The 15,379-nt window shown below is 36.1% G+C and overlaps 2 protein-coding genes across 2 annotated transcripts; one reads left to right on the top strand and one right to left on the bottom strand.

Moving 5' to 3' along the window:
- Nucleotides 1-8,866: 8,866 nt before the first annotated feature.
- Nucleotides 8,867-12,115, top strand: LOC104086459 (uncharacterized). Its single transcript, XM_009590716.4, has 3 exons — nucleotides 8,867-9,097; nucleotides 10,481-10,560; nucleotides 11,635-12,115. Exons 1-3 carry the CDS (start codon nucleotides 8,987-8,989, stop codon nucleotides 11,702-11,704), a joined length of 261 nt encoding a protein of 86 aa, XP_009589011.1. The 5' UTR covers nucleotides 8,867-8,986; the 3' UTR covers nucleotides 11,705-12,115.
- Nucleotides 12,116-12,330: 215 nt separating this feature from the next.
- On the bottom strand, nucleotides 12,331-14,791 carry LOC104086457 (septum-promoting GTP-binding protein 1-like). Its single transcript, XM_009590715.4, has 6 exons — nucleotides 14,330-14,791; nucleotides 13,979-14,099; nucleotides 13,765-13,861; nucleotides 13,616-13,655; nucleotides 13,431-13,514; nucleotides 12,331-12,685 (listed from the first exon to the last, which is right to left on the bottom strand). Exons 1-6 carry the CDS (start codon nucleotides 14,675-14,677, stop codon nucleotides 12,521-12,523), a joined length of 855 nt encoding a protein of 284 aa, XP_009589010.1. The 5' UTR covers nucleotides 14,678-14,791; the 3' UTR covers nucleotides 12,331-12,520.
- Between the last annotated feature and the right edge of the window lie 588 nt (nucleotides 14,792-15,379).

Genomic DNA, 15,379 nt, shown 5'->3' with positions numbered 1-15,379 from the left:
ACCGCTTTTGTAGTCCAAATCTCTCTTCTGCGGGTGCGCATTTGCGCAAACGTCCGCTTCTGCGGACATGCCTTCCCACACTCGTCCGCTTCTGCGACCAATCTTCCGTAGAAGCGACTCTGCTCTTGCGATCTTTACGTCGCATCTGTGACCACTGGCCAAGTCCTCCAGTCCCGCATTTGCGCCCAATTGCTCGCTTCTGCCGGCTCACACCTGCGGTAAATCTTGTGCATGTGCTATTACACCAGAACCAGCCCAGCACCAGAAAATCTTCTAAGTCCAAAAATGATCCATTAACCATCTGAAACTCACCCGAGGCTCCCGGGACCTCAACCAAATATACCAATCAGTCCTAAAACATCACACGAACTTAGTTGAACCTTTAAATCACACCAAACAACGCTAAAAATATGAATTACACATCGATTCAAGCCTAATGAGTTTCAAAGTTTCAAACTTCTACATCCGATGCCGAAACTTATCAAATCAAGTCCGATTGACCTCAAATTTTGCACACAAGTCATAATTGGCATTACGTACCTATTCCAACTTCTAGAATCAGAATCCGACCTCGATATCAAAAAGTCCACTCCCAATCAAACTTCTCAAAAATCATCCTTTTTTCAACTTTCGCCAATTAGCGCTAAAATCACCTACGGACCTCCAATTCAACATCCAAACACACTTCTAGGACCAAAATCACCCTATGGAGCTATAGGAACCGTCAAAATTCTATTCTGGAGTCATCTTCACACAGTTCGAACTACGGTCAATTCCTATAACTTAAATCTCTATTTTAGGGACTATGTGTCTTATTTTACTACGAAACCAAAACAAATCTTTCCGGTAAGTTACATAACCACTAACTGAAGTAGAAGGAGCAACAAATAGGGGTTCAGAGCTAATTCTCTCAAAACGACTGATCGGGTCGTTACAATAGGTAGGCAGTGGATGTATATGAAAAGCTAGTTGAGAGTTTAAATAAGCTAATAGTTGTACTCATTTATACTTGATTAAAAATAAAAAAAAATTCATTTTCAACATACAAAAAAAGAATGAATTTGTTGAAAATGAGATGTAAACTTAGTTGACACGTACGTACCATAAAAGACCATAACTAGGGGTGTTCATGGTTCGATTTGGATCGATTTATTCCTAAAAAGAAACCAACCAAGTATGTCAATTTTTCAAATATTGGAACCAAACCAAATCAATTAAGTCATTTTTTTTATCGATTCATTTATGTCGATTTTTTTTTATTTTTTCGATCTTTCATCGATTTTTTCTTAAATAGGAGACATACACTACCAACACACATATTTCGGCGACTATATTTTTAATATAACACTATCAAACCAATTGCTCTATGAGAAATCTATCATTTACCAAGAGATATTGATGATTAATGAACGAAATAGTGATGAATAATTTTAGGACTCAATTAAAAATAGATTATTTTTAGCATGAAATAGATTCTTGTATCTCGCAAAAGAAAACTACCAATCAAACTAGAATTTAAAGTCAAAGAACTAATTATTCTAATAGCGAAGAACTAGACTAAAAGTGCAAACTATTAAATTGTACCATAAAATCCAATAAAAAATACCAATAATTTGAAAAATTGGTAGATTTATAACTAATAAAAAGTTTAATTTATATTTTTGACGAATTCAAATGAAAATGTACAATGAAAAAAATATTTTAAGAAAAAGTTTTAGGAGTAAGAAAAATATCTATATTTATATCTATAATTATATTTTTTTAAAAATAATTAACAAAAATATTAAGTCAAGCAACAAGCTAATAAAACGTCATAATAACAAATAAAATATTAATAAATATAGTAGATTATGTAATAAAGAAAAGTGAGGAATTAAAAAGTTATTCGATGACCATATGAATTTTTTTCTAATTTTATCAGATTTTTTATTGGTCATGTTTATGTCACGACCCAAACCGCAGGGCCGCGACGGGCACCCGATGCCTTACACAACCGAGTACTAATGTAACATATCTTTCTTATCATACCGTCATGGGTAAGTGGGCCAGAAGGGCCGTCATGAGATAACGGAAATAAAATATAAGGGAATACCAGACATAGGACGACCCAACATGATATAGAAACTTATACATGTGACATACGGGCCTATAAGGCCGACATGATCATTTGTATACTCAACACATAGGCCGATAAGGCCATACAAGTATCCATATACATAAAATCTGTCTACAAGCCTCTAAGAGTACATAAAGGTCAGGACAGGGCCCCGCCAAACTAATCAATACATGTCTAAATCATACTAACCAAATAGACAACTTCGGAGCAAGTGGAGTGCACCAACACCTTCCGCTAAGCTGATAGCCTACTAGGAGGACTCTCAACCTGTCTATCGGAACCTGCGGGCATGAAACGTATCATCCCCAGGCAAAAGGAATGTCAGTACAAATAAAGTACCGAGTATGTAAGGCATGAAAGTAGTATATAAAAGACATGAAAGAAACATGGAGTAAAGAACTCAACCTGTAATTCTGAACAACTCTGTGAATCATGAAAAATATTTAAAATATCATGCATGTGCATATAAATGCCATATCATGCATAGGTATATGCGTACATAACATCATCAAGCCTCTAAGGGCATCCCATCATATCATCTCAGCCATTGTAGGTGAAATCATCAACGTATACTAGCTGATTAGGTGGTGGTGCGTATATAATGCCATAACCTTTTCCCATACCCCATATACATATAATATACGTGTATATAACGTCATCTAGTCATGGGTCAATGTACATGTATAAATGAATGCAATGCATGAGAAGTAAGTCAATAAGATCTCTCGGAATGTCATAAAATCATTATGCCTTCGATTAATATCATGAAATAAACTTTATCAACTTACGTATTTTCTGAGACCCATGAACAGACGATAGAATAAAAGGACACATGGGGAATCAAGAACATAGGAGCCCCTAGTACTTTTAAGAATAGAATCATTTATGAAAGTTATGTGCTTGCTCGTTTCGTTGTATCATATGGATCATGCCAAAAGGAAAGAAGGGATAGCCTTAACATACCTCAAGCTGTCAATGCAACTCAATAACAAGATTATGACAACTAGCGTGCCAACCCTATAATAAAGAAATACATGTACAACTTAGATGACGCTAGTATATCACGTATCTCAAACGATAACTTGATTCTAAAATAAAATGGGCAGTATTTCCCCTGATTTTACTACTCCCTCAAGCCTACTATAGGTGATATACAAACACAATACAATCAGAAACTCAAAAACAATCCAACTACAATTCGGGACATTCAATACAACAAAAACCCCAAATATACCATAACACACCCAATCAATAAGTTGCCAACTAGCCTGAAATTGCAACGGCGAGCGACCAACCCACTACCCTACCATATTTGGCATTTATCCACACCCTTCATCATTCCAAACTCCATAAATCAGCAGCACAATAGGCCAACACGAGTGGACTACAAAACAGTCCACTAAAAGTGAAATAAATCAAACTCACGGTTTCCTATCACCGTCCCGTGAGTTCTAACTATTAGGAAATGAATTTATCAACCTTCCTTGATATATAAAAGCTTAAATACAGAAAGTAGACATTTTCTTAACTATGAAGTACCTTCCAAAACTCAAACTACAAAGAAAAAGAGAGGCGATATAGCGATACTTACGTCGTAGGGATCGTTCTAGTGTTATCGCTTCTTGATTTCGTACCCGGGATGTTAATCTTCTTTGAAACCCTAGAATAGAGCTTAAGGATATGTTTATGGGTGTTCTCAGGTCGCGTTCTATGGCAAAATGAAGATAAACACGGCCTAAGACCTATATATATCAAGTTTGGAAAACTCAAAGAGGTGCTAGCTTGGTACCCTCTCATTGGCCCATCTTCCGACGCTTATATCATTTTATTTAGATGTCGCATGAATGAATGGTTAAGAGTGATAGAAACTATATTCCACGACATTCAATTTTGTACATAATATGTCCCAATAAGACCTCATATAACACACGAAATGTATTGCTCAAAAGGCTTTAGTGACACACCTACTTGTCACCTATGCAGTCTCGCGAAACTGCAAATATCTCTCTACTACGATGTCGTATCAACAAAAGGTTTAATGCATTAGAAAATAGACTCGTAGATATTCAATTTTATATGTGGATCATCCCGTAATTCCAAGTATATTGGGAGAAAATCTCTGCAACATTTGACCTAATTTTCAGCACATTTACGAATGTAACTTGTGATGACTTTTGCCAACTTTTGTTCCACAACTCGCTTGACTTAAAAATGTAACACACGACTATCATAAACCTAAAATAACTCATAATATAACCTCATTATCATTTAATCACCCTATTCTTATCCCAAGATTATATGTTATAATATTCCAACTTGTCGACTTTCGGCGAAACTTATTTTCTTCAGTTTGCTTAGCTTCTAAGTCTTTCAACTCTCTTGGTACTTGTTATCTATGATCTTAAAGATTTGTAACCTCCAAGGTAACATGATTAACTTACCATCATTTCTGATCTTACATCAATTGACTTATGATGTACTATTACGTACGAAAACATGGGGTATACCATCATTCCCCCCATGGGAACATTCGTCCTCGAATGTTAACTGATGTGCTTATCAGTCTCATAACCTATAGCTCTTGCGAATAATTTAATATTGTCCTTTCCATCTAGGCAATTGTTTTGTGAATAAATTCAAAGACTAGGTCATTCCCCCCCCCCCTCCCCTCTCCCAGGCCTCTTTCTCACACCACGACTTGTGATCGAAATTCTTCCAATCTCTTAACTGTTGCTACATTTTGTCATGCAACCTATAGGACTGCCTATGCTACTCTTCTCTCTTTTTTCATCCAGCTTTTAGCCAATCTCTAGGCCTCACTTCGTGAACATATACAGAACTCACTTCGTGAACATATACAGAACTATGACAAGCTGCCCCTCTAGGAATCTATAGGTGTATTGAAATTCTTCACTCGGTACTTTGTCGAACTTACGACTATTTCTATATCTTATTTCATAGCCTCAATTATCTATACTTATGGCTTTACTACAACTAGGTAGGTCATACTATACCATAACTCTTACTTCGGTTTTTTATTACCGAGGTCTGCTACCCAACTCTAGGTTACTCTCTCGTTGCTTATCTATATGTATAAATCTAAGTCCTTTAGTGATTCCTCATTACTTTTCATCTTAAGAATGGCGGCTTAATATCATCTCATACTTTGTACTTTTATTCATCTATTGGTGATTCACCTTAACGTTGATCTATATTCTACCACTGATAATTTGAAATCTCTTACGTAATACATTATCACTAAGGCTCACGTTGCATCGGGGAATATTTGAAGTGATTTGCCTGATCCACCTAAGAAAAATACTATACTTCAATAACCGTATTTCATGGCATCCCAACGTGATTCATCTTATAGGGATATTCTAATCCTGTGCAATTCATAAAATCCCTTTTCTTTAAATCATTACTCAATTAAAGGCCTAGATGTCATCCTCTTATCAATCATAATTATACCCTTATTTTACTACCAGGGCATCATTTCATCTCTTCTAAATGCACCTAGTCTTAGACTCCTCCGAGTTAATTCAAGCTATATTGATCTTTCTTTAACTTACGAAAACCATCAGCTCTCTTGTTTTGATGGGCTTAATCCCGAGGCCTTACCTATTCTTGTCACCTTCTCACTCATCTTTACTTATCCTTACTTCTATCTACCTAAATCCTTGTCGCTCTAAAATATTTTAGCTTGCGACCTACACATACCTATTCATACTACTCGCAATCTTCCTTTAAATTGCTAGCACCATAGATTTTCTTTCGTGCCTTCTCAGTTGTCTTTAAACATAAGCAATTACTTTTACTGGTCGTTCTACCACTTGCTTCATGAATACATAGGTTATCTCACTGCCCACAAATACTGGAATTTTTTGTAACTCATATGATCTCAAATATCACCTTTTGATTTTTTTCTTCTCGTTCATTAGCCACGATAGGTGCCACTTTCTTATGGAGTGCATACAATGTTGTTGTGAGAGTGTTGTTACAAGACCATTTCTTCTTTATGTCACTATGCTTAAGTTGAAGCCTTTTTCCTTATTTCCTCAGCTAGTCTTTCTTTGTAGTACTTAAGGGAGGCCCTTTGATTCATGTAAAGCAGCGAGCTTATTACATCGTATACCCGAAAGAATATTTGATGTTCTTACTCGCCTATAATTATCCTTAGTTATTTACCTCCACGCCCTTGTGCTCGTAGGGTTGCTTCAGAACTGAAATTTATGACTGTCTTCCCTATGGCACCGTCTTTTATTTTCATAAAACTTATACAGTATCTTTAACAACCCCAACTTTTATCTGAATATTTCTCAAGGATTACGATGCCATATCTGCGAGACTGAATTCACTATATTGGGGTTCACTATGCTTATCTTGCACAATTTGCTGATTTGTCTGTATCCTCTTGTCTAGCCATAAATACGCTCTTCCTGAATCAACTACTAACTACTCGTTGGTCCATTCTCATATCTATATTCTGCGTAATCTCTTTTGGGTTATGTCCTTTGTCTTAACTTACCCCTTGCATTGGCTCCTTATGTATCAAGTGTTCATTTACACTTATTTATCAATAACATCTAGTGCTAGAACCCTTATTGCCTCTCCCCGGCGTCATGCTTGCATAATGTTCTGGAGTCGTATCATATCCGTAGGATCTGAGTAAATGCAATGTCATTCCTTTCAACTTTCTACCACAATCTTCCTTTACTATTCCATAGTTACCTGAACCACATAACTCCGACATAATACCATATCACACCATATTCCCCCTTTAGGGGAGTACTAATATTTAATGCTATGAAGATTTACCTATAATATTTTACCTCTTCATCTTTGGCGTCTTTTCACATCATCACAGACTCTTACTCGCCTTGCCGTAATCCTTCTGTACCAGGGATAACCGAATTTCTTACGTACAAAGGTGACATCTAGTGTAACTAGCACACTTAGTCCCTTAAGCTTAACTCTACTCACAGTGCTTGCTTTAGGGAAGCGTCTTCCTGAATGACCTTTAAAGGTTATTCTTTTGTTGTCCATTCTATTATCGCCGGAACGCGATCTCTGAAGTTCTCACGATGCCAACCATTACCAAATCCTTCGGTCCCTAATTCACGTTCAGTTTATCTTGTTCACTGGCCCATACTAATTTCTTTTATTCTGGGGGTCTAACTTTTCCTTCTGATAATCACGTTGGAGTCACCAACTTATTTCTCGAAATGAGGATATGACTTTATGGATTATACTCTTTTATTATCTCAAGGCCTATCACATCTTGTCTTTTCCTTCACTTGACTATAGAATCTGTAGTCCTGTCATATTTTGATTTACCGTTATCATCCATTTATCACATCTTACTCATAATGTTTCATTTACTTTTTTCTTATTGTCCTGCTAATATTTTTATCTATCACCTTATTCTGAAAATTTTAACAAAATATTCTTTCACTTTTAGCCCCTCTTGATTCACTTCACTGGCTTTTCGGGTCGCCTAACACTCTCTTTTTACTAGGGACGGGAGCTATACAAATGTAAATATTTATCCCTTCTAGGATTCCAATGCCAGTCTTCTGAAATTTCTGAATATTCTAGTATTCATATCTGACTGTACTATTCTAAGGTCGTGTTCTATGGCAAAATGAAGATAAACACGGCCTAAGACCTATATATATCAAGTTTGAAAAAGTCAAAGAGGTGCTAGCTTGGCACCCTCTCATTGGCCCATCTTCCGACACTTATATCTTTTTATCTGGATGTTGTACGAACGAACGATTAAGAGAGTTGAAAACTACATTCCACGACCTTCAATTTGGTATATAATATGTCCCAAAAAGACCTCATATAACACACGAAATGTATTGCTCAAAAAGCTTTAGTGACACACCTACTTGTCACCTATGCAGTCTCGCGAAACTGCAAATATCTCTCTACTCCGATGTCGTATCAACAAACGGTTTAATGCGTTAGAAAATAGACTCGTAGATATTCAATTTGATATGTGGATCATCTCGTAATTCCAAGTATATTGGAAGAAAAGCTCTGCAACATTTGACCTAATTTTCAGCACCTTTATGAATGTAACTTGTGATGACCTTTGCCAACTTTTGTTCCACAACTCGCTTGACTTAAAAACGTAACACACGACTATCATAAGCCTAAAATAACTCATAACATAACCTACTTATCATGTTAATCACCCTATTCTTATCCCAAGATTACATGTTATAATATTCCCAACTTGTCGACTTTCGGCGAAACTTATTTTTTTTAGTTTGCTTAGCTTCTAAATCTTTTAACCCTCTTGGTACTTGTTATCTATGATCTTAAAGATTTGTAACCTCCAAGGTAACATAATTAACTTACCATATGTACTTTCAAAAATGATCTCATTTCTAAGGTTACATCAATTGACTTATGACGTACTGTCACGTACGAAAACATGGGGTGTAACAGTTTCATTGGATAAGAAATAGGAATTTGAAATTTAATTCAAACAATATGATCACACAACATGATTTATATTCTCAGCGCATTGCGCGGATACTATATTAGTAAATTTTAAATAGCTACTTCTAGTCATTTTTTTTAATTAAAATCAAACTAAATTTGATCGATTTTTAAAATTCAAAACCAAAATCAAATCAAACAAATTTTATTTTTTGATCGGTTGGATCGATTTTCTGGTTCTTATAAACACCCCTCCGCAACAATCAACCTTTTGGATTAAAGATGGTTCATTGCTTCTATTTAATAGACCGAACCTGACCCGAAATACTCGGTTCAAGAGGAAAAACAAAGATAATCCTAAAATTTCCAAGGTTAGCTGAAACTTGAAAGATACGTTAGACAGAGTAGAGAAGGAAGATGAGTGAGAGAACAGTGCCCAGAAGAGAGAGTCCATGGGGTTTGCCTGAGGGTGATACCAGACAACCTAAGGCCCATCGCTGCAACGACCGCGTCGAGGATGTTGTTCAGGTCTTCATTCTAAACCCCTCTCTTTTAACCCCTTTTCTCTATTTATCCTTCCAAGTCAGAATTTCGCCCTGCAGATTTATTAAATTATTGTTCTTGTGTTTGATTTTTTATATCAATACTGATTCATGACTCTTTATGTGTATTCTTGTTGGCATTTTAGTCTAATTGATTAACTGTTTCCCTATTAGATTCTAAAAAACACATATTAACTTGGATCTGTTGTAAGCCTGGAGTTTGAACACTGAAAGCTGTTTCGACCATCTTGTCATTTTCTGAAAATGAGAAAAAAAACTGATCTTGGGTTTTGACATACCACATGCCTAAAGCTGGTTCTTGCTCTGATATCATGTTTAAAATGGACTTTGGACCAAACTCAAATCTTAAAACATTGCTCAAGTGGTGCGTATTGTTCAGGAGCATATAAGGAGACTACAATCCATACACTAAACTGATTTTGGGATTTTGCTAAAAGATGAGGTCAACTAAAAACCATTTAGCTCTACTTTCTAACTGTAAAATCCATGATGCAAAACCTAGATGCAAAAGTGATGGTTTACTAGTCTACAAGTAGGTAAAAGAAGAGTTAGGAAAGGATGAAAGATGACGCTTGTGCAATTCAAGAGTTGTTCTTTTGACTGAGAATAAATCGTCCCACTTAGAATTTCTTCCCTAAAGTAAGGTTGTTTAAACAACACAAGTTTCACCAAAAAGTCGTAGATGTCAACTTTTACTTCCGATTTTGTTTGCTTTAATAAATGCTTAGTTGCTTAGGTATTTCAGAACCTGATATTCTACGCATAGTTTACTTATAAGTTATAAGCAATGAGAAAGCTACATATTATGTACTGCTACAACTAGTGGATTAAATAAAAAGAAAGACTTGAAGCATCCATAGTAATGGGCCATTGTCTGCTTTTTTGATTCACTGCAAACCATTGAGCTACTAGAAGAAACTTAGCTCTGGAAAAAATTGTATCTGTTCTAGCTTATAGACCAAATTGCACTTTCATCTAAAAAGAAACATAAAGCCTTTAAATAGCTGTACGATAGCTAACTGTGAATGATCAATGTATAATCTATGTATGCTGGCTAGAAAAAGTAAACATTGAATCTGGCTGGCTATTTGTGTAATAATCCCATTAAAAAATTAGGGTTTGGTGGGGGTGGGGGGTGGGGGGCTGCTATAAGTTCGATGTACCAGTATCTATTCATTGGTTGCATTCTGCCCCTATTTCCAAAATCAGATATTCAACTCTTTTGAATGTTCTGAGTTTGCCACTGCTGTTGCAGATTCTGTAGTATTACCAGTGCACATGTACATCATAGCATTTTGTGCTTGTTTATCTTTGCTTTTTCAGCTGAAGTATTTTTAATATTATGCAGGCGTGTTTTGAGGGCAATCCATTTAAAACGATACCAGGGCCTTTCAAGCTATTCTGGCGGTGCATGCGTTCAAAGCCTGGGTAAGCTTTAATTCATTCCATAGATCTACTTTGATATGTTGTGGTGTTATGTCATTCTATGTCATCTAACACATAACAACCATCTTCTTATAAATATTGAATTTCAAATTTAAATATTGGCTTACTTTATTTTTTATTTTTCGCTTATCCATAAAGAGATCTTGGAGTAAAGTTGAAAATCTTGAACAATTAGTCTATATAAAACCCGAAAAAATTGTCATTTATATCAAAAAATATGTAGTCGTGCCGATTGTAAATACATAATACAAATAGGCCAAAGCTTTTATACGCAGAAGTCACATAAGCACTAAAATCTTTGGAGCCAAGTGTCAAGTTTTGACAATCATGAACTAGGTTGTTTGGTGCCTGAGCTTAGATGTTGCAAAAGAACAACTCGTGACAGCAATGAATTTCAGTCTCAACATCTTTGAAAGTGGTAAGACGAATCATGTGGAAGGAAGATTTTTTCAGGGGGTTGGAGAGAGAAAGGGGTAAACTTGAAGAGAGAAGCTAAGAGAAGGCAAGAAATCGGGGAAAAGATACAGTAAATATTGAAGAATACTTGAGGGTATGTCAAATAGCTTTCAAATCTTCAAAAGTCCGCTTGTTAAATATTTTGTGATTGAGGCTAAAGAGATAATTTTCCAACACTGAAACAAACAAACAAGTAGGAATCGTATAAATAAGAAAAAGAAACAAAGAAATACAGTTTGGATGAAGTGCCAAATATAACTCCAAGCAATTAATTGAAAGTTCTCTTATTTTGCTTTTAGTTGGTATAAATTTATGTTTTTTTTTGGTAAGAGGGGAAATCCGCAGCCGCTAAAACCTCTGCCCTTCGGGTGAGGACTCTGTGGTGAGCACTTTGTGCGCACTGGATAAACCTCCCCCTGTGTAATAGCCTGCAAACCACACAGGGGATGTAAACCGTACTAGGCAAGCCCTGTGCGACATGCTCAACCCAGAAGGCATTGAGGGGGATTCGATATCCTCCAAACCAACTGGTATAAATTTATGTTCCTATCATGATAAAGAAAAGGCCTATCTAACTTTCTACGCGACATGGTTGTGCAGGGAAGAGCCAACTGAGCCATTCTATTACTTGCAGTTGGAGCCCCCCAAGAGAGAAGTGCACCTTGAATAGAGCCTTGCTTTTGCTATAATCGAAACCTTTAATAAGGTTGTTTACTATCCTGTCGCTCTAGGTTGTGTTACTTGACGATAGGAATCTGCACTTTGGAAGGTTGTTCCAATCAAAATATTCCCCCAATGAAGATTGAAAGTTTATATTCGGTTTTCCTCTGTTTTCTAATAAGGGCAGATATCTAATCTAAAATGATGATATAGATAGAACTTCGAGATACTACACTATTCTGATTGTTATGTTTGTTGGCGACTACTGAATGGGCTCCGGTTGCAACTTCTATCCTGTGAGTTTCTGATACGGTGGAGATTTCATTCCTCGGTGTCTGGACTCCTGTCTCTCTCTTTGTTGCGTTTACTTTAATGTATGCTTGTTCCTGGTTGTATATATTCGATTATTTTTTGCCTTTAACTTCTAACTTCATAGGATTTCGTTCTACTGTTTTTATATGATATTTTCTTAACATGTTTGGCATCTCTAATTTGTCCATTGGAACTTCATTGATGGTAATGTTATAGAAGTATGGCTCATAATGTGATCAATGAACTTGACTAGAAGGTAGTAAACCCTATATTCTAAGAAATTTGCAGAACATGCAATTTGAACGTCATTATATACAACAAGAATGAAATAAGAAGGAAAATTTTTCTCCATTGCATAAGATGTCATACGAAGGCAACCCGAATTTTCACTGGTTGTAGCAATACTAACAAAATCCAGTGACTGGTTGGCTGAGAACCATTTCCTTTTCCTGGGGTTTTGTGGATTTTTCGTATCTACAGTCATTGATCAGTTTGCTACAAAATGGAAGTAAAACTAGAAGTCAATGATTGGTTCTCCAATGGTGAGGTTACGTTCCATCGTCCAGGGTAAGTTGAAGAGCTTGGCTGTGATGAACTTGAAGATCTTGTTGACATTTATGTTGTATGTTGCACTTGAGAAGAATAGTGTTGCATTCAGTGCTTTTGCATATGCTCTTGCCTGTTCAAAATCACATTGAAATGCTGTAAATATCAGTTTCCTTTCATGATCTGACCAAAATCAACAAAAAATATGGTACTAAGTACATATCCAGTAGTTCAGAACAATAAAAGATACAGAAGGAATAAGTATCTCTATTTATGTTCCCAATAACTGAATGGTGGATTTTGCTCAAACTATCAATTTCAATTCCTTTTCCATGTGTTACATCTGCAGTATGACTTTTCCTTGCTTATCTTAGAACCCAACACCTTCACTCCCTCCATATTCCTTCTACAAGCTGATGATATCAAAATTTATCCGTCTTTAAAAGGCAGCTCGGTGCACAAGGCAATCAGAGACGAAATCAGGATTTGAACCTTATGGATTCGGGATTCTAGTTCGTTTATGTTACTGAGTTCTAAATTAACAATTCATATGTATTCAATTGAATTTTTTAAGACAAATACAAGGTTTAGACCAAAGTTACTGATTTCGGTCGAACCTGCAAATCCTATGCTAGCTCCGCCCCCGAAGGTAATTTCACGTTCGTGCAGGGTCTGGGAAGGGCTGGACCCAAGGGGTGTGATGTAGACAACCTAACTTAATGCAAGCATTAGTTTCCGCTTCCACGACTCGAACCCGTACCCTATAGGTCACACAGAATACAATTTTACCGTTGCTCCAAGCTCCTCTAAAAGAATTATCCGTCTCTCTAGCCACAATTACAATCTTTATAGGGGTCATTAAAGAATGAGACAGATACCTGACTGGCGATGGTCCATTGCAAATCTAATGGCAATTGTACAAAATCATCAAATTTTGTCCCTATCATTACTGGAATTGCCGTCTGAAATGAACAAAGCTATGTCAGACCAATAGACCCTTAAGCAGTTGAATTTGGAAGAAAAATATAACAATAAGAAAATCCAAATCAAGAGATTGCTCTACCTGATTCCATTGTCGTGCTTGTTGATACCAGCTAATAACACTGTAATTGAACAGTAAAACAATTTAGACAAGAAAATATGTTCAAAAACTAGTTTATAATACTCTCATTTGTTTTCCTTTAAAATAAGAAAACATCAAAAATATGATACCTCTTCAGTGTACACCGACTTGTAAGATCAAACATGAATAACATTGCTACAGAGTCTTTACAAGCGATTGGAATTTGTGTAGAGGCAGACAAATCACCTGCATTATTATTTCCAAGTAATTTCAGTCAAATTCACATATTTGCAGATTTAGCTCCCTAATGTTTTGCTACCCTTTTCACAACTAACCAAAAAAAGTTGTTGGATGTATATATACCTTGGACTTCCCAGATACTATAGGAGATCCTTGCCCCTTTAATACACAGAATTTTATCCATTTGATTTAATCCTGTTGTTGAAAAACTTTCTTCTCCTGTTTCCTTTCCTACATACTTTGTCTTCAATCAACATGAAAGCCAAAACCAACGTTAGAAAAAATAAATCAAAACCATCCAATAAAAAAAAAATGTCGGTGCGCAAAGTTTCCGCTATGAGCGGGATTCGGGAAAGGGCCGAACAACGAGGGTCTATTGTACCGCAGCCTTACACTGCATTTCTGCAAGAGCCTGTTTCCACGGCTTGAACTCGCAAACTCCTTGAAAAACACTATTATTACTATAACACTTACCAGGAAACTTGTCTTGCCAATTTGGTTATCACCCAATAGACATATCTTTAGGGCAACCAAATCCTCCAAAGATTCCTTAGAGTGATCACAGCAGCACTTCATATTAAAGCCACCGTCGGGGACAGCCTCGCCGGACGGCGAAGGCGGCGTGGTGGTGGTGGTAGGAGAGGAAGAGGAATGTTGTCGTGACAATTGCCTATACTTAATGGATTTGCCTATACAGCAACCAACAAGTTGGTTCCAAAGTGACTTCACATATTTTTGAAGTATTGAAACTTTGCAAATTATTTTCCGTTTCTTGTTCAGCTTAAACATTCTTCTATAACAAAGCAGTAAATGCTTCGTCATTTTATTCTTTTATGCTAGTGGTTTTTGAATGAGTTTAAGTGGTGGACGGCCTCAAGAGGAGCTTCTGCTCTAGGCCATGAAAGTGAAAGCAAGACTCTTTTACACACTCATATTTCTTTCCTTATAATAATTATTATAAATTATTTAATTAATTATTTTTGATTTTTTAACATTTATGGGGTTAAGGACAATTGGAGGAGTAACGGTTGCCGGCGTTACGGGGGAAGGGGTGACTGATTCTGTGGGTCGAAAAAGTCAGAATATGTTAAGATGTCCTTGTCTTTATCTGCTTTCTACTCGGTTTGATCCTAAAGAGGAGTTATTTGATAATAATTTATGGTATATTAATTGGTAGTTCTTGGAATGAGGAAACTGTTTGTGGATCTAAGTTTTCTTTTTTTTCATGTTTGTGGAGGATATATATGGGACGGGTTGGTTCAGATTTTTTAAATTATCAAATCAAATTAATTGTATCGGGTTATTAAATTTAAATATCAAACCAAACCAATAAAAATCGGGTTTTTTAATTTCAGTTTTTCTCGGATTTTTCGGGTTTTCGGGTTTTTTTTCTCATAAAGTCCTCATAGCACAAAACGTAAAATTTATGCTCTAAATATTTCTTTAATCCTAATAAAACAGAATTATATAATGTATTTTTCAATAAAATAATATAAATATGAGATGAGTCATGACATTGTACTA

Source organism: Nicotiana tomentosiformis, chromosome 7, assembly GCF_000390325.3.
Source record: "Nicotiana tomentosiformis chromosome 7, ASM39032v3, whole genome shotgun sequence".
Classification (NCBI taxonomy): domain Eukaryota; kingdom Viridiplantae; phylum Streptophyta; class Magnoliopsida; order Solanales; family Solanaceae; genus Nicotiana; species Nicotiana tomentosiformis.
Note: the sequence above shows the minus strand (reverse complement) of the source record. Positions and strands in the feature narration are given on the sequence as shown.

Excerpts from the sequence above, each read along its gene's own strand:
- LOC104086459 (XM_009590716.4), top strand. The coding sequence starts at position 8,987 with ATGAGTGAGAGAACAGTGCCCAGAAGAGAGAGTCCATGGGGTTTGCCT. Across the intron at positions 9,098-10,480 it reads GCGTCGAGGATGTTGTTCAG|GCGTGTTTTGAGGGCAATCC; the intron begins GTCTTCATTCTA and ends AATATTATGCAG. Across the intron at positions 10,561-11,634 it reads TGCATGCGTTCAAAGCCTGG|GGAAGAGCCAACTGAGCCAT; the intron begins GTAAGCTTTAAT and ends ATGGTTGTGCAG.
- LOC104086457 (XM_009590715.4), bottom strand. The coding sequence starts at position 14,677 with ATGACGAAGCATTTACTGCTTTGTTATAGAAGAATGTTTAAGCTGAAC. Across the intron at positions 13,862-13,978 it reads TAGTATCTGGGAAGTCCAAG|GTGATTTGTCTGCCTCTACA; the intron begins GTATATATACAT and ends ATAATAATGCAG. Across the intron at positions 13,515-13,615 it reads AAGCACGACAATGGAATCAG|ACGGCAATTCCAGTAATGAT; the intron begins GTAGAGCAATCT and ends TGTTCATTTCAG.